The following is a 19,709-nucleotide window of genomic DNA, read 5'->3' on the forward strand; positions in this document are numbered from 1 at the left end:
CAGGGGCATCGCACACGGGTCTCGTGAGCTTCCTAACGAAAGGCAAGCAAATAAAATGAAAACAGGACTGGCCGCCAGTTTAACACTTAAAATTACTGTTGCTTCTGAACCAATAACCTACAAGGTGACTCTGCTAGCCCCACACTTCTGAAAGAGCGGATGGACGGGCCTTCTGAAGCTGGCAGAAGGCGTCACATCCTCAAGTGCCATGTCGGCCTCCGGGAAAGTCTGAGAGGAGACAGTATCTATCTTTGGCAAGTCCACAGCTAGTGCGACCAGTCCCAAGCAAGCGCCGAGGCTGAAACATTTTTTTCTCATCAAAATGCAACGAGTACTGGGTCTGGCGAGTTCTGAAGCCGACGAGGACCGAGGTGCGACTGTAATTATAAGTGAGCTAGTGCCACTGGTCCTCTCCTGATGAGAAACAGTAACTCCTGAAGGGCAGGCAAGGAAGGCTTTAAACAAAGTCACAAAATGAACTCCTGTCCGCCGACGACCATGAAGTACCTGGACCATAAACCTTGAAACATCAAGTACTTCGTCCAGCATCACGAACGAACACAGAAACAGCTTAAGTGTGACCTGTCTCTGCGGCACAAACACGACCAATAGTATACCAAGGACATATTCTGTTTCCACATCCAGAAGATTTTCTGACAGCCATTCGAATAGAAACTCCAAATCGTTCCATCAATCTGGAAGGCTGTCAGACGTGAAAGGAAATGTCTTTCTTAAGACACTCCTAAGTCAGGAAACTTCTCAGAAGCTACAGCAGGATCCTAGGTTTGGCTGCCGACAGGCAAACCTACCAGCTGCTGTGCAAATACTGCCAGCAAAAATACTGCCAATAGAGCACCTTAGGAAATTAGAGCTAATTTAATATTTCATAATTCAGTAGCAACTGGGGGACTGCAAGAAAAGTTTTTTGCGCTACATCAATTTGGTTGGATTATATAACTAGCTAAAATACAAACACACACATGTAACAGAACCCCTGGGCTGCTCCGATTGAAACAGAACACACAGGCTGTTTAGTTAGGGGACTGATTGCCCGCCGCCAGAATCATAACTCTGAATACCAGAGTTTGGTGAAAAGAAAAAGAATTGTTTATTTGCACATAGTACTGCCTCCCCCTCCCAGACCTGGCCAGTCTTAGGAAAGTCAGAAACACCCGTTTCCCTACTTCCTAGGCACAGTTCAGCTTTACCAGCAGCTGCCAATCACTCAGTTCTGATTGGGGAGGTCCTTTCTGTGCTGTGGTGCCCTCCAGCTCTCAATGCAGGGCCGCCTGGATTCTCAGCCTCCTTGTAAACGGCCTTCTTCCCGCAAACCGCGTGGATCTCCTCTCCTTCTCCAAGCAGCCTGGCGAGAGCCTCTTCTTAAAGCAGCCTGGAGACCCCTGCTCCAAGCCAGACGGAGGGAGCCCACCAGAGCCAGAGAGTGAGGGCATGAGGGCCAGAGAGAGCCTGAGAGAGAGAGCCTCCTAGAGCCAGAGCCAGCCCAAAATGTCCGCAGCTCCCTCTCTCTTCCTCCCTGCCTCCTTTCTCTCCCTGCGTCCTCTCACGCGTGTTGCAAACTGTCCTGACCATTCACAGAACCCTATGTCTGCTTCTTCCGTACCAGCCCACAGTCCAAGACCCCTCCCATCTTCCTGAGTCTTGGAAGTAAAGCGGATCTTTGCAACAATGTTTCCAGCCACTAGCTCCAGGCATGCAAGGGCATCCTGAAAGCTGCTTCCTGCTGCCTATCTCCCAGCCGCAAACTCTGGGGTTTGTTTTTGGACTCCCCTGTTTCTGTAACACACACACACACACACATACACACACACACCCCAAGTAATAACTTGGACTAACCAGAGATGTAAGAAGGGCACAAGTTTCATAGTCGTCTGGACTCTCCTGTGTCTGAAAACTTCCATTAAAAATACGAGGGCGACTGGGAAAGTAGTAAATAATTAAAGAGAATACACTGAAAATTCTTTTTAATAACTCCGATTAATCTCCACAGTTTTAACAAAGTGCTCAAAAATTATATAAATGGCATAACTAAATAGAATTTCCTAGTAATTTAACAGTCACCTTAAATATACTTGTTTAAGCTGCTTCAGGATATTCACACTCATGTACAAATTATTTCCAAACAATGATACTCAAGGTAATCGTAATACTGCATTTTCCGATCTAATGACCTGTCTGACAAGCAGAACTTTGATTTTCAGTACATCTACGACGGGAACCCACATGAACACACTCCCCTAAGATATCTGCTGAGATCCATCTGACTCAAACCCTACAGGGGACAAAGACACCCAGAAGCGTAAAACAAACCCTCTTTGTCCAAAGGTACCGGGAATTTTTTTTAGAAAACAGGAAAGACGATTTTGGTGAAAATTTACCAAAACCCAGAGAGATGGAAGGAATTCAGCTATACCTTCCCACCCCCAATTCCAAACATTTCCACAGTCAAGGATAAAGATGAGAGATCAATGGCCGAGCCGCCCTCTTCATCAGGGTCTGAAGCAACAGAAACTGTAGCCCCCCACCCTCACCCACCCCGCCAGCTGAGGGTCAGGACCCTGGGGCAGGCACACTGTGCTCACAGCACAAAGCAGACAGCGACGAGTAACTTGGGCTTGGCTGGCGCTTACCTGACATTTCCATTCAAGTCAAGGACCCTGTGCAGTGTAAAGGTATCATGAATAAACAGACTCTATATACAGGAACTTCCTGTCTCTCCCTTTCTAAGAATAACAGTATCAACCTAATTAAAGAATACCCTACAGAAACCATAAAAAATAAACTAGCTACGCACCTGAAACAAAATCAGTATACTAAAACTGATGTAAATCTGAAAGCCTCCTCCATAATTCCCAATTTTATAGTTTTGTTTTTAATCCTACCGCCTGACTGCTGGTACTAATGTTATTTCTTTCAATGTCATACCTGTGAAATTAAAAAAATAAAACTGTGATAAAATGTTGATTTTCTTTTTGGGGGGGCGTGGGGGGGTGGTGTTCCACTTAAATTTCATTTGAAAAAATGGGTGAGATTTATTGCTAATGAATTAACTAAGCTAAGGCACTCTTTAGTTTAAAAAACTAAAAAAGAATGCTAGGAAATTAATGCAACATAAGTTAACAGCACAACACCAAACAGGTAACTCACCTTGCAAAGGCAAGATCTTGACCCCAAACTCTTCAAGGTATCCGAGGGCCTGGATAAGATCTAGCTCCTCTTGGATGGCAGGGGGTCGATCTGTGATCAGCTGTAAGCAGCACCTAAGAGAAATAAGATAAACGTCTTAAAACCAGTAACATATGCTTGGAGAGATCCAACACATATTTTTAAAAAACCTACTACGTTCCTAGTATTCTGCAGATGCTTCCTGTTACCTTTCTTAATCCTGAGCACAGGGAGATAGGCAAACATCCTCATTTGCCTTTTAAGGAAGCCTGAATGGAAGCTCAGTGAGCTGAAGGGAACTGTGCAAGGTTGCACCGATAGCAATGGTACCTCGGCAGGAAGCTAGATATCAGGAAGGATAAAAACACAGGCAGGATGCAGATAATTTCCAGCTATTCTTCTAGCAAAAACAGGAAGGTCTTCTCCCCCCAAACTGAAAAAATAATCATCTAGCAAATTGCACGAGACATTTTTCTGATAAAAAAGGAAGAAAAAAGTTGGTAATGTACTGCTGAGATAAATATAGGACATGATTTGCTAATCTAAGTGCACTTAGCAGGTATTTTAATTAACCGATAAAGTTATTTTCTAACAGGTGCATGCAGAACAACATTGGAACACGACACTAGACCATGAAGAGCTCATCAATGCTGAAGTCACACATCATGAGATGAAGACCCCTAGGCCCCAGTACGCACCCTGTGTGACTGCGTGATAGGGACAGGCCTCACCTGCTCTTGCGAACTTCTAGGATTTAAATCTGATGAGGACTAGCATACACTGCTGATTCAAGTGCAAAGGTATACAACCTCTGAGTACCTACCAAACTTCTAACTGCACTTTCCTTTGAACCCAGGAAATCCAGTTCGAGAAATGTATACAGCCAGGTTCATGCATGCCCAGACATATATGAATGTCACTACCACAATGTTTTTAAAATAAAAGAAAATACACTAAGTCAGGAGCTAGTAAATAAATTCTACAAAAGTCAAGCAACGGAGCACTGTACCACCATCAAAAGATAAAACAAACCAACATGTATTCATATGGAAAAATCCTCAATACAGATCGTAAATGAAAAAACCAAGATACAGAAAGGTATGTAGAAGTAGTGAACACTTATTTGTGACTGAAGAAAGAAGAGGATAATATTTACTATTTGGGAAGGATACACAGGAAACTAAGAAACAGCGGCGGGATAAAGTCGGGGAAACTAGAATGAGGAGAGACACTGTCCATATATATATTTCTGTGCTGTTTGGCTATTTTATCTTGTAATGTACTGCTTCCCCATTAAGAAATATTAGTTAATAAATAAGACTATCTGGGCTATTTTCTACATATAATACAACTGTGAACATTAAAATATATATCCTGGCTTACAGGGCTCAATCAGTTTGGTGCCACATTATATACACATGACATCTCTTCCAAATTAAAGTGTATTCTTGTGGCAGAAAAAGGGATGGAATGAAGGGGAAATACAGGAAAAGCAGTGTTGAAAATGATCCCTGAGAACACCTGCCAAAAACATGTAGGTCAAACATCTTTTTCAAAGGGTATTCTATTTGGTATTTTCAACATCTGAAATACAATTCCTTGAGAGAGAATAAAAAATTTACTAAACAACTTTGTCAAGTTCAAAAACATGGTTTGAGAAAACATGATCCTCTCTGTGGTAAGATATCACTGAAAAAAAAAAAATTACCTTTAAGTGTTGCTACAGTTGAAACAACTAGTCATTTTGGGTAAATATAAATCTAAATAGTTCCCACAATCATTACATCAAAATAAATTCCAAATGGGCCTAAAATTTTGAGTATAAAAATAAAACCATCAAACTGGTAAAAAAAATATGAAAAATGATTTTAATGGTCTTGAGAATTAAAGGCTTTCCAAAGGAAGATACAAAAGAACAAAACCATAAGAGAAAAAAGTAACCATCACATATTTTTTAAATTCTGATAGCAATTGAAAAGATAAATCATATACAATAAAAACCTGGCAACACAGTTAAAATATTTAAGACAGGCAAAGGGCAAATATCCTATGTAATAACAATCTCCTAAGAATCAACAGTAAAAAGATGAACACTAAATTTCCAGTACAACAGACTAACAGGAGAAATAAATTCGTGGTCCAGAAATTTCCACCTGGAAGGGAATGCTGAGTTTTATCATCTAATTGGGTCCACTGTCCCTAAACAGAGTGGACACCATGTGGAGAATACAGACATCACCTAAACGTGCCAGGAAATGCCAGGGCTTGAATTTTCAGGCTATCACACGACACTCTTCCAACAGAAGAGTACTGTACACACACTTGCAGGTGACCAGCAAAAACGACCATGGCAAAGTATGCTGGGAAAGTGGGTCAGGAAGAAGCTGATGAAGAGTCATGACATAATTCAGCTTTCTCTGTTGAAGTAATGAATAGGTGTGCCCAAGCAGCACAGAGCGTTTATACTTGTGATGATTCACGCCGTAGGGTAACGGAGTTTGTGCATCCGACGTCCACCTGCCCCCCCGCACCTCGGGGAGACCCAGGCGGGCACCCACCTGGCCAGGTCCATGCAGCTGTCCGTGAGGCTGGTAGAAGAATTGAAGTACTCTCTGCTGGCAGCCAAGACCAAGTCAACGCTTCTCTGGTAACTGACCCTGTACGGGGCCTTCCCCTTCGGGGCGGCGCTGGCGGACCCCAAGTGGCCCTGCACCATCTGCCCGGCCAGGTGGATGTTCTCAGGGCGACTGGAGCACAGGAGGCTTTCTGCAAATATCTGGGCAAAGCAAGAGCCTGCAATTAGCACTTTAAAAAGGAGATCAGATTCTCAACCACATGAAGGCTCTGTATCCAGATGAAATTACAAATACATCTGCCCTGGAGGCAGCAGCTGCACGAAGCTGGGAATGGACTGGGTGACAGGAAGCACACTTTTAAAACCTCAACAAAAAATCCTTCTTCTAAGAAGAATAATATAACTGAACAAACCAATATTAAACATAATGCTCCGTGCTACGGTGAATATTTAAGTAAACTATCTAAAGTTCATTCTCATTAAAAACACTATCAGACATACTGTCCGACATCCAACAAAACCATTCTGTTTAAACTATTTCTAACCACCACTTTTTAAATAAGAATTTGAATATAATACAAATAACTCATGACTGCTTAAAGCATCTGGACTCAGTCTTACAAAGTAAAATAGCCAAGCTACAAATATTAGACATATATCTAGCCATTAAAGTTAAAATATACCATATAACATTGAGTTTTTTCCAAATCTGTAAATTTCAAACTATTTAAATAAAACAACAGCCAATGATAAAAGGTATTCATGCGAATATCACTGTATCCTACTAACAACATCAATTACCATAAACTTTTTTCTATAATTAAGATAATTTACTTCAGAAAAGTATTATACAAGGGGAGTCTTTTAAACCTACACTAATAATAACAATATATAATTAGTACAGGAACTTCCCTAAGAATGGGTCTTCCCAAGAATACCACTGTTGGATGAAGATAGCACAGAAATAGAAGAGATGGAAAAAAAAGAAAGAGATTTCATGAAGCAACAAGTTTCTTTATAATTAGTAAGACTATCCAATTTTCATGTTTCTAGTCTTCTGGGGAAGGTATCCAGACAGGCCTTTATTGAACTCACTGGTCAGAATAAAATAATTAATATCTAAGAAGAATCTGCTATAAAATACATAGTGTGACAGAAAGCACATATTATCACTGAGTGGCCCCAATCATGTACCTCACAGGTGAAGTGGCTTACTCCAAATGACTTACATAGTTTAGTTTCTCTAAGCTATTACATGAAATAGTTTCTCTGTTCCTTTGGTTTATTCAAGTAAGCCATAAGGAGTTAATACCCAATACTGGAAAAAAAAAATTCGCTCACTCTAAAAATTAAAAGGCTTTGCTAAAATGAAGAATACAGATTTCTGCTCTATAGGCTGTAAAATATTTTCAAAATTGTGCCATTAAGCTTTCAAATTTTTTTCCAAGGACAGCAAACCTAATATAATGGCCAAACGTCAGTAAGACAATACAGCATAATTTAAAAGGTACTAAAAAACGTTCACCAACGTACATTTGCCAAATCTGCATTACCTTCTTCCAGAATCATTTCAAAACTATTATAATGTGCTTTCAAATGTTTTCCCAAATGGGAGAGACAAATGGCCAGACGACACTGAAATATCAAAGCCTAATAAAAAGGTGTTAAAATATAGCAAAAACGATTCAATATGTCAGCTTGTTTACGACAGAGTACACATGAGCAAGTTCAAGTGTAATATACTTACTACCGATGTTTTAATCAGAATCAGAAAAAGGAAAACACAAAAACAATGCCACTGCAACTTAAAAACACCACTTCAGACACACTAATGACAAGTTTAACACCCCACGTTCATACAGATTTTATCCCATAACACTGGATTTCAAGTTTCGCATTAGATACAAAAAAGGAGTTATTGGCAGTTGTATGCTGTCTTCTACTGTAGCCATAAACTTTATAATCATTCAAGCATTTAAAAACCTGAAGCTCAAATTTAAAACCAGTCATTTCTCCACAGTCTACATGCTCTTCTGTTAAAGTCACATTGAATTAAAATCCCAACTTATTTCATAGAGACCGATTATTATAACTCTCGTTTTATTAATGGGTCTTGCTTTGCAGAACACAGGGACACCAAAAATAGTCTATATTTTGTGTCTAGCTGATTCAACAGGCAAATTCCAATGAGAACCCTCTTTTAGGCTTAAAACTATAAATGGGTTATTCCGATAATTCTTCCATACAAACTATGAGAAATTTGGTGGCAAAACACATCATCTCCCAAAATAACGAGCTGTCCTTAGTCCGTTAACACCAGTCCCTTGCGTGTCCACGCTCCCGACGATCTAACGTGCGCTGCTGAGCGCGAGGAGAAACGCCTGCCCAGGAGCTCACGACCAAATGGAAAAAACACACCCAGAATCAGGTAGCTGCGTTGGAAAGAAAGACACAGTCCATGAAAGGGCAAAGGGAGCCTTCACAGAGGGTGTCATTGGTGAGCTGGGTCCTCAAAAGTGCCAGCCATTTTCAAATAAAGAGAAATAGATATGTCCCGGCAAAGGGAACAATGCACACCGTCACAGAAACATGAAACTGCCTCGCGCGAGGAGGGGTGCGTGAGAGGTCTGAGGGCGCCGGAGGGGCACGGGGTGCCTGGCGGCCTGGTGGGGGGGGTGTCAAAGGTGAGAGGGGGCCAGGGGGCGGGACTCTGTTGCGGCTTTCTAACCTTGAGAAGAAGTGTTGATACTTTCTGATATACGACACAAATCGAGCAGCCAACTTTTAAGAAGGAGAAAGACAGGAAAAGGTCTGTTTCAGAGGCAGAGTCTGAGTCCGTGTAAGTTTCAGAGACAAGGAATTAGGGGACAACTTGGAGGATTACTGCGGCTCAAGAGCGATAAAGATAGGGCAGGCTTGACAGACATCTCTCGGGCAGGTCAAGTAAGTCTTAGTGACTACATCTGTGGGCGTGAGAGGCGTCAGGCATGCGTCCGAGTTTCCCAGCCGAGGCCTGTGCACCCCTAACTAGAAGGTGTGGCAGTGAACGAAGACAAGACAGGAGGCAGGTAGGAGAGCGTTCCAACTGGGAAACACTGCACACCCACGCAATTCCCAGCCACCACTCAACAGGGCTGCTTCTAGCGAAGTTCATGCCCATCACCTTTGTCGCCAATAACTGATTTGCAATGACCCACATTTCTAAATCAAAAGGAAACAGGCTACATACACAGAATTACCTCATAGCAAGCATGAGACTCTAGGCATCTGTAAACGTTCTGCTGCATAGTTAACATGTCTTGTAGCAACATTCTCCAGTGAGACTCACTGACAGGAGGCTGTCTGGGGAGAAAAGGAGAAAAAATAATGATAATTCATGAAATCTCTCCAACTGGCCTAAAGTGAAAGCTGGTACCACCATCCCATATGCCACACGAGCTCCTAAAGAATCAACGGAAACCTGTCCCATCTGAGTGCTCAGGAATGAACTCGCATTACAGACAGAGGGGAAGGCCAGGCAGGTGCATCCGCGCTAGAGACGCCGCCAGCACAGGCTCTGTCGTCGGCCACCCAGGCACGAGGCTGGAATAGCCTTACCTGGCGATGGCAGAGGGAAACGAGCTGGGAGCTTCCAGGGTGAAATAAAGCCCAGGAAGATAAAGCGGCTGTGCTCTAGCAGAAAAAGCACGTGGGGACAGGAGAATTAGCCCCGAGTCCCGTCTTCATCACTGCAGTCCTCGGCAGGGGATCTGCCTAACTTCAACTACACACGCAGACCCCTAAGGCAAGCACTGGCCACACGGGCCACCAGCTCATCCGTGGGGAACATCAGCTGTTCCTTTCAGGGGGGCCTTAATCCAGTCCCCAGAGCAACTGACAACAGAGCCCGGCAGGGGTATCTTCTTCCCAGATGACAGCCCCGGCGCAGGAAGACAGAGTCCCATCGGGTAGTTGCGGCAATTGCCCTTGCCGGCTTAGGAAGAAGCTTCATGCTCCACAAGAGCCAGTATCTTTTGTAAGAAGTCCATGGGCAGAGCTGTCAGGGTGCCCTCGAGGACATATCAGTGACCACACTCGGGAGAGGCCAAAGCCTAACGAACAAATCAGGGGTTCTGGTGTATTTACAATTCCTCCAGGTCAGAGGCCAGCACCCGCCAGGGACCGGTGTCCCACAGGCAATGAGGCCTCCCCAATCTAGCTGATCAAATAGCACTTCCTGGTGGTACCCAGGGTAACAGAGTTAGAGAACTAACAGGTCGGATTCTCCTGCAGACGGGGAAAGGGCTTCATTAGCTATTTCACCCACAGTCACGTCACATACTAGCTGCATGATCGTGAGCAAGTCACTTAATATTCCTGAATCTCAGTGTCCTCGCTGAAGGCCCACCTCAGAGGCTGACAAGGAATGGATGCGATTCACTGTGACGAAGCACAGGCCCTGAAGCAAGATGTCCTGAAGTTCCATAAAAGCCTAGCCAATTACCTATATGGATTTAAGGATGGTTCTTAATTTCTCTGAGCTGCAGATCCTCTTTCTGTATCCTGTGAAGGTTACCTTAAACAAAAATGTATGAAAAGACACTCCCCTCATTTGCCTGGTATAAAATAATATTCAATGAATGTGAATGAATGAATCTGAAAGTTACAAAGCTATCTCATTTGTCCTTCTGTGGTCACAGACACGATGACCAGCACTGTCTAGGGGAGGGGGGCTGGCTTTAACCCTCTCTGCCTGTGTCAGGTGCTCATCCTTGGCGAACGTATGTGAGCTTGGAATCATCATTTACATTTGCTTTCAGGTCTTGATATTCTACACAGTTACGAATCACCTTGTTTGAAAAGGGCAGATTTTGTTTTGTTTTATGTTGTATTAGTCAAATACCAAATGGATGTTTCTTTTTCACCCGTCCTTTTCTTCTTTATGAGTTAAAAACAGGGCAAAAAAAAAATGTTTGTGTATAATAGCATTGCTATGAGGGGAGAAAGTGTATATTTGGGATCATTCCTATGAGAATTCTAGTCTTCAGGAATTTTTCACCTAAAATTATTAATAAGCATATGCTTCATTTGCTCATAGCATTTTATATTACACAAAATAAACAATTACTTCCATCACGTATGCGATCAAGCATAAAAGAAACCTTTCCTTCCCGGCGTACGAGGACACAAAATAGGTATGTTTGCAGCTCTTCCAGGATAATTCCTGAAATTTTCCCATTAGTGAGACCCTGGTATGTGAACTCTTTAGACGAAATTCAGAGAATTAGAGGCTCTTTCAGATCTGGCTGCAGAGAAGCGGCAAAACATTTGAGGAAGTGAGTGTCCACTTGCACCTGCTTGAAAAATCAGACCTAGGCACTGGCCAGCTGAATTCAAGTTCACATGGCCCAGCTGCTCTTCTGGAAGCCATCAACTCCAGGACAGATGGTACTGTTGTTTTCTCACACACGGCTAGCCATAAGCACAGGTTCTAATTAAAATAGATGACAGGACACTATTTACAACAGCCTTTTCAGAAAACATTCAGTAAATAAGAACCAAGAGTAGAACTTGCAGGCAAACACAAGAGGCTTGCAACTTAACCAAGAAATCTCTGAATACAAGCGCTTTGTAATAGAAGTGCACTTTCCAGGGAGCAATAATATTACACTCAAGATGGTAAACCTTGATTTGTGCCAGATCTGAAGAAATCCGCCACCATTCAGGATATGCATAAGAATAGTCTATAAGTCAGGATGGCAGGAATCATGACTGAAATACCAATCACGCAGCTGACCAAAAAGCAAATACATGAATTAACCGAGGAACAAATAGATAATCTTTCTGAGGCTCAGTTCAGAGCTACAGTCATAAGGCAGCTGAGAGAACTAACAAAAGATACTGAACACAACGGGGAAGGAATGAAGGCTAGCCCTGCTGAAATGAACGAAAACATATGAGACAAGTGGCGAGGAAAGGAAAACCAGGGATCAAATCAACAAGTCAGAATGTAGGGACGGAACAAAGAGTCAACCAGTGCAGAAAGAGGAAACAAAAAGTAAGGAATATGAGGAGAGGCTCAGAAACCTCTGGGAGAGCTGTAAGCGAACGGACATTCGAATTATAGGGTTGCCAGAGGGTGAAGAAGAAGAACTAGAAATTGAAAAATTATGTGAAAAAATAATGAAGCAGAACTTCCCTAAACTGGATTCCAGGGAGAAACTCACCAAGTCACATTATAATCAAAATGTCAAAAATTAAAGATAAAGAGAGAATCTTAAAAGCAGCAAGAAAGAAGAAAAGAATTATGTACAAAGGGGTCCCAATAAGACTATCAGCTGATTTCTCAAAGGAGACCCTGCAGGCAAGAAGGGACTGGTGAGAAATATTCAAAGTGATGAAAATCAAAAACCTACAACCACGATTACTCTATCCAGCAAAGCTGTCAGTCAGAATAGAAGGGCAGAGAAAGTGCTTCCAGGACAAAGTAAAACTGAAGGAGTTTGTTAGATCCAAACCACTGTTATATGAGATGTTAAAGGGACTTGTTTAGAAGAAGGAGGATCAAAAGTATGAACATTAAAATGAAAACTGTGTCACAACAACCAACAACAGAAGCTAGGGAATCAAAACAAAGGCAGACTAAGTAGGCAACGAGAAGGGAAAAGAATTATAGGCATGGGGAACATATTGGGGGAGGTCTGCGGAGAGGGGGAAGTGGGGAAAGAGAGGGAGGTGATACAGGAATTAAGAAGCATGGTAGGAGGGAATGGAGTAGACAGGAAGATGTTGAGAAGAACTATATGCACAACCAATGGGCATGGACTAAGGACGGGGGGACAACTGGAGAGAGGGGGGGGTCACTGGGTGGAGGAGAGCAGAGGGAAAATAAATTGGCACAACTGTAACAGCATAATAAAAAAAAACATTTTTTAAAGAAAAGAGAATATAGGTGCAGAAGGCAAAGCTGTCGAAGCGTATGTGAAAGAACGAAGATTCATTTCAAGTTGACCACTTTGAAGAAAGGAAGCCATTCCCTTACACGTCCGCAGGAAGTAGAACGGCAGCAGAAGTTAACTTCAGGACTTCGGAAGCACTTGAGACACTCAAAGCAAAGACGGTAGATAATCTAGCAGCAGTACCGAAGCTTTCGTATTGATTAGTAGGTTCTAGAGTCGGCATGATCAGAAACATTGACCATGTGTTTATATAGCTGTAAAGAAACCTTAAGGCTTGAGTTGCCAAAGCCTTCTAAATTGCCCAAGAATTACCGAGAGAGCGCCATGGCTACCCAAGGTTCCATATGAGATGCATGGGGACTACAACTCTCGCCCTGGAAAAGCTCATGGGAACAAATGTCAGTGAGCACAGCACACGGCTGAGAGAGAGAGGAAGAGGCAGACATGAAAGCTGGCTGCATTGCATAAGCCTTTGTCCACTGTCAGCTGAGGCTCCGACTGCAGCAGTAGGTTTATGCACCTGCCATCTCAGGGCTGCTATCACTTCAGGGCGGGTGTAATGGGCACTAATTCCCTTCCAATCCGAGCCTCAGGAAGCAGCACCTGGCTGCCCGGCGCTCTCCAAATCAGATACTGACAAAAAGGCCCAACTTTCTTGCTGCCTACAAGAAAAGCACTTCAAATAAAAAATTAATATTAAAATTAATTAAAAATAAAAGGTATACCATGCTAACAGGAGGAGTTATGGACCATGTTGTATACCAAAAACTATTTCATGCTAACACCAGTAAAAAGAAAATCAAATAAAAAGCATACACATTGGAAAGAAGTAAAGCCATCTCTGCTCACAGATGACATGATCTTGCATGTAAAACATGCTATGCAATCTGCAAAAGAGCCTGCTGAAGCTAATAAACGAGTCCAGCAAAACCGGAAGGCACAAGATCCATATATTAAAATCCAATTGTATTTCTATACACTAGGAATGAACCATCCAAAAATGAAATGGAAAAAAATCCAATTTACAATAACACCCAAAAAGCATAAGATAGGAATAAATTTAACAAAATAAATATGAGGCTTAAACGCTGAAAAGTGCAAATACCATTAAAAGAAATTAAAGACCTAAGTAAAAAGACATTCTGAGTTCATTGATTAGAAGACTTAATACTGATTTAAGATAGCAATACTCTCCAAATTAATATATAAATTCAACATAATCCTTATAAAATATCTAAAAGATTTTTTGTGTGAAGAAAATAGCAAGTTAATTCTAAAATACAGATGTAAATACAAAGGCCCCCCAAATAAACAAAACAATTATGAAAAAGAAAAACAAATTTGGGAGACTAATATTATCTGCTTTTTTAAGACTTACTACATACATCTACAAAATTATAAAATTTTGATAGCAATGGCAGGAGAAAGTCTTTGTGGCAAAAGTTTCTCAATTTGATGGCAAAAGCACAATCAGAAAGTACAATACAATAAGCTAGACTTCATCAAAATTTTAAAAGTATGCTCTTTTAAAATTGAAAAGATAAGGCAGAGACAGGAAAATAAAATCTTTGCAAAGCATATCTAATCGACAACCTAATTTTAAAAACGATCAAAAATATATTAATGGCAAATACGCACAGAAAAAGATGCTCGGCATTACTACTCACTAGAGAGAGCTATTAAAACCAAAATTAGAAAGCACTGCACACACCTCTTAGAAGAGCTAAACGTGGGAAGACTAACCCTTTCAAGTGCTGATGAGGCTGTGGAGCAATTGGAAACTGTACAATACTGGTTAGAAAAATAAAATGGTGCAAATACTGCGGACCAGTTTGGTCGTTTCTTACAAAGTTCGCCATCCACCTGTCGTATGATCTTGCCACTGCGCTCTTACGGATTCATCCAGAAGAAAGGACGCGTCCATACAAAGACTGGTACATGGAACCCACAGCTTTATTTGTACAAACCAAAACTCCAAACAACCCAAATGTCCAGCAAGAGCTGCATAAACAGAGGGTGATAAATCCATACAATGGAATACTATTCAGCAAATAAAATGGAATAGGTCACTGATCCATAATACAACGTGGATGAATCACAAAACATTTATGCTGAGTGAAAGACGCCAACTCCCTCCGACCGGAAGTGTGTATTGTATGATTCCTTTTCCATAAAACCTTAGGAAATGCAGAGTAATATTTAGGGACAAAAAGGTAGGTCAGTGGCAGCCTGGAGAGGGAAAGGTTTTCATGGGGAGAAGCAGAGGAAGGGGATTATGATGGGGCAAGGGCAGACTTTAAAAGTTAAGGATATGTTTATTATCTTGAATGTAATGATGGTTTCCTGGGGACATCCATATATCAAAACTCATCAAAGTCTATTCTTTACAAATGTGCAATTTAATGTGGTCATTTATAACTCAATGAAGTCAAAAAAAGAAGAAAAAGAGCAGTACTGATTTTTAATCATATGCAAGTATGAATTAACTTTATCACTCACTTCCGACCAGTGTGCCGGGTCAGCCTGACCATCAGCTGGCGCGCCTCCTCTGCGCTAGACCGCGTGCTTTTCACAAATGACACTGGTTTCTCAAGGCCATGTTTCTCCAAAAGCTCTGACACACTGTAAGTGAAAGCAGCCGTTTTTTAGAGTCTTGGAACCAAAGAAAGAAAGTCCAAGTATCTTAAGTATATAAGTAGCAGTTAGGATTTTACTATTTAAAAAGACAAAAAAGCAGCACATAGAGTGACCACATTTTATATATTACCTTAATCCTCAGCAAAAAATTCTAATAATTACTTATCAAATCTTATTTTTCCTACTGCCTTTCATTACAATATACTTGGAAGTAACACATTTTTTAAAAAGCATGACATATCTTTATCTGCAAATCTTCTAGTACAATTTTCCTGCCCTCTAAAAGCCACCAGCCAATAAAATAAGCCAAATCCGTCATTTCAATACCCAGCTTTAACTCTTAACAATCCTATTGAGTATATTGTTATAGGCAAAGCTGCTAAAAAAGCAATAAGCAAAGAATTTCATAGTTAGAAAGCCACACAAATATCATAAGGCTCCATCTCCCCCAAGAATCTATTCTATAAAAATACAAAATGCGTCACAAACTTTCTTGGTCTCATATGAATCTTCCTGAGATCTCCCATTCTCTAACCGTCAGCATGAAACACCCCTGGGCTGTCTCACCAAAGCTCACATTTATGAATGAACCACTGCTGGGCTTACAGAGAGGCTGGAGAGCATTCAATAACTCTTTAGAAAGACAGGGTCACGTCACCTGCCATTATGTATGTTCAACCATTTATCACCTGCTCACGGCCACGAGATGGAACAGGAATGGAACGTTCTTATTTTAAAAGGTTAGTAGATTACGCTCAACAGGGGAGACCTGGGCATCATCCTGAAAGCGTAAGATGACTGTGAGGACCACCCACAGTTACAACCAGCAACAAAGGGGAAAACGAATAGTTCGTTTCGCCACGGATCTCTGAGGGGCTGCCTCTCGGTACCAGGGAGACAAAGGCAGCCATGCGGATTTGTACGGAGTGAACAGTCACTGACTTCACCCAGTAAACTTGATTCAAACTATGCTCAATTTTTCAGGGGGGCTGGGGAACGGAGAGGCACAAGCCAACCGAAAATAAGAAAAGCTTGATTTATTAAACAGTTGAGAAAAAAAAAACTATGTAATTTTTCAGAACATAGAGGAACAAAAATCAGGTAAGGTTATAATAAATAGAGGCCCTGAGGAAATGAAACATTAATTCGTCATTAAACTCACATATTATGATACTTAAAAACATAATGTTTCCTTAAATACAACTCAAAATATCTTTACAGTGAAGTTCTTTAATGTGAATGAAAAAAAATCTACTTAGTAGATTCCAAGTTAGTATACTTCACTATACCTATTACCACTATAAAGCAATGTTATTATCTGTAATTTCTATAATTACATATTGGAAAAACCAAGTTTACCATTCCTAAAATTTTATTTTTAATACAAACATTTAAAAATTACACAAGCACAATTATGTACACATATAAAAGTAAATATTAGTAAACAATATTAGACTTCCTAAATAGCAAATTAGGAAATTTCAGTCTCCAAAAGAGATAATTTGCTTTTTCATTTTGATAGTAAAAGAATATGACTACAGTTACTTAAAGGCTCTGGTATAGTTTGCTCTAATCCAGATATTCAATCAAATAAAGTGCACTGTGTCCAAAAAGAAAAGTTAGAATTATAATAAACACTGTTTGCTGACAAGTGCAATAACTACTATAAGAACTAGTATTTTTTGTGAACCTACTATGTGCAGAGTACTTTCAACGCTGAATCTAATGTTAATTCCATAACCTCAGCTGGCAAGTGGCAACACCTAGATTTGAACACAAGTCTACAGGTTTTCAAGGTCCATGACCTTATTAGTCTAGCAGTTTGGAAGATCAGCGAGTGGTACGTTTGTAATGAAGGAAACTCACTCGCAAAAGAGTCACACACGCACAGGGTCAAACAGGAAACAACGACCGGGTATGTTTACCGTTCCCTGGACGGACCACCCTACCCAGCACGGAGCCCTCGTCCTCACCTGAGAGCCTGTTCCAGCTGGTCCACCATGTCGTGAAGAGCTGCAGTGGCTTCTGTGTCGTGACTAAAGAATTAAGAGAAATAAATTAAAATTAAATTCCAGTACTAGCTTTCTAAAAAAAAGTCAAAACTCACTTAAGTGAAAAAAAAGAAATGAGCTTTCTCTTGTACTTAATACATCACAATGTTACTCTGTCCAGGGGAAACGGGAGTCTCGTCTCCTGAACTCGTTCAGCATCTTTCAGAGATTCAGATAAACCACCATGGAAGAGAATACTATTCTCTATCACAGATTAGCAAGGTACAGGCAACTATTCTCTAAAGAACTTAAAGTCCCGTTCTTCTAAAAGACAAAAAAAGAATTTAAATCAATTGCTATCTTTTTTAAGAACGCAAAAGGAAACCATCACTTATTTGTTCTTTTACCCAATAAAACGGATGAGGAGGCTCCGAACGCTGCCCAACTCCCAGGCCCGTCTGCGCCACGGGGGACGCCCCAGGCGGTCTCCATTCAGTGTCTAATACGTGGGGACCTCAACTCATCATTCCCTCGGCACCCACGTCATGTGAAGGGACCAGGGAGAAGCAGAGGCATCAACAGGAAGCAAAGCCTTTCTGAGGAAGTGAGTGAACGGGGAACTCAGAGAAACGTTACCATGGAAAAGATCAAAAACCAGTGGAAATGGGCAGCAGGAAAGACTTAGTACGGCAGGGGTTTGGCAGAAAAGCTGGGCAGCTGCTGTGCCAGTCCCTTCCCCCTACGCAGCTCTGCGTCCGGATCACGAGGGACCCTCTCGGCAGAGAACCCCTGCACCGGCCCCACTGACCTCCAGCCAGGTCGGAGCGTGCTCTTAACAAAAAGACCCAACAGTAATCTTTGTCTGGACGTGGACAATTAAAAATGACCTTCCTTGAACACAAAAGCCTCATTATTTTGGAAACTATCGATCTGTCCTAATCTGAATCTATTTGGCAGTTATTTAGTGCAATTTATAAAGATTATGCTCTTTTTAAACTAAATTTTAGGCCTTGGACTAGAGTAATAAATTTGGGTATGCGCCATTTAACATCTTTCAAAAAAAAAAGATCATTTGTCAGAGCTAATACCCATTAACATACCCATACCCAGTCAGGAATAATATTTTTTAAATTATCAGTTTATAGCTCTACAATGAACATCTGTCATTGACTTTCAAGAGCACAGCGTTCTTCCTTTGTGAACTGGCATTCACAAACACAATGACAATAGATTTCTTTCAGTCAGATGGAATATGCTGTCCAGGTAAGATGCACACAACTTTCACTGGATTTAGTTAAGTGATCGCTCATTTCCTAAATGGCAAAAAAATACGGTTTGCTATTTCATAAATAACAACCATTTAACCATTAGAATAACAACCAATCACTGAGAAAATAGAAACCGGCAAAGTGGACGCAGAAAACAAAGAGAACAAGAGAATATATTCTGAAGCCCTATATTTAGTAGTGGGCTAACTGACAATTACAAATTATTTTAAAACTTACAATTGTGAAAGAAATGGAACAAAAGAGCATCAAGGTTTTTTGTATGTGCTTACCAAAAAACAAAAAAACAAAAAACTGTTAAGTCAGAGATCATTAATCTGAAGCCAAAAAATCTTTCAGCCTCACACACACGGACGAGGCATCTTTTTAGCCTGCACACTCTTTGAAAACAAATATGCTAATTTCCTGTCATGTCTACATAAAAAAATGTTCTTTTAATATCATCATCCTATTGATACCATGACTATCTCCTCATTGTAGGCAAATTACTGTTTAAAAATTAATAAATGAGCTTCTGTTTAATTTGATCTTACTGAAATACAAAGCCATACATTTATTGTATAACATTATACCCGTTGGTTGGAAGCCGGTGGTTTTAGCCGGTTGGCTCAGGGACGACAAAGGCGGCCTCCAGCCGAGAGAGGCCAAGCCCAGAAGAAAACCAGAGTCCGCAGCGAGTGTGCGCCTTCAGAGCACAGGTATTCGAGGACGGGAAAGGAGAGGCAGCCAGAGCTGCGCATCCACTACAAGTCTTCCAACTCCTGACTTCAACTACTTCACATGTTAGTTTACAATTAAACATTAGAGGGGGTCCCTCCCTATGGAACCCCTGACTCTAGAACAGCAGCAGCTCCCCACCCCCGCCAATCTGTTTTCCTCCATGACAATGACTTTTCAAAGTGAACAGACCAGCTGACCTGCACAATAGCTCACATTCTGCATGTATCTGGCTGGGTTTTTTCCTTTCATGGTGCTATTTAATTTTTCCCCCTAGTCCCTGCATTTACTGTAAACTAAACACCAGCCTAAAGAAACGATTAGATTCAGGGAAAACAATTCAACTTCCTATTGTATCTCACTAGGAGGCACACGGTGCCAG

At 41.3% G+C, this 19,709-nt stretch overlaps 1 protein-coding gene across 1 annotated transcript in view; it reads right to left on the reverse strand.

Annotated features, from left to right (window-relative positions):
- Positions 1 to 19,709, reverse strand: part of NBAS (NBAS subunit of NRZ tethering complex) — a 257,267-nt gene that overhangs the window by 124,819 nt on the left and 112,739 nt on the right. Inside the window, exons 27-31 of the mRNA XM_090280933.1 lie at positions 17,307 to 17,369; positions 15,196 to 15,318; positions 8,998 to 9,100; positions 5,742 to 5,959; positions 3,166 to 3,278 (exon numbers count right to left, since the gene is read on the reverse strand). Of these exons, the coding sequence (XP_090137059.1) occupies positions 3,166 to 3,278; positions 5,742 to 5,959; positions 8,998 to 9,100; positions 15,196 to 15,318; positions 17,307 to 17,369 (620 nt within the window). The remainder of the gene's footprint in view (positions 1 to 3,165; positions 3,279 to 5,741; positions 5,960 to 8,997; positions 9,101 to 15,195; positions 15,319 to 17,306; positions 17,370 to 19,709) is intronic.

Source organism: Furipterus horrens, unplaced genomic scaffold (assembly GCF_987537825.1).
Source record: "Furipterus horrens unplaced genomic scaffold, mFurHor1.1.pri manual_scaffold_6, whole genome shotgun sequence".
Classification (NCBI taxonomy): domain Eukaryota; kingdom Metazoa; phylum Chordata; class Mammalia; order Chiroptera; family Furipteridae; genus Furipterus; species Furipterus horrens.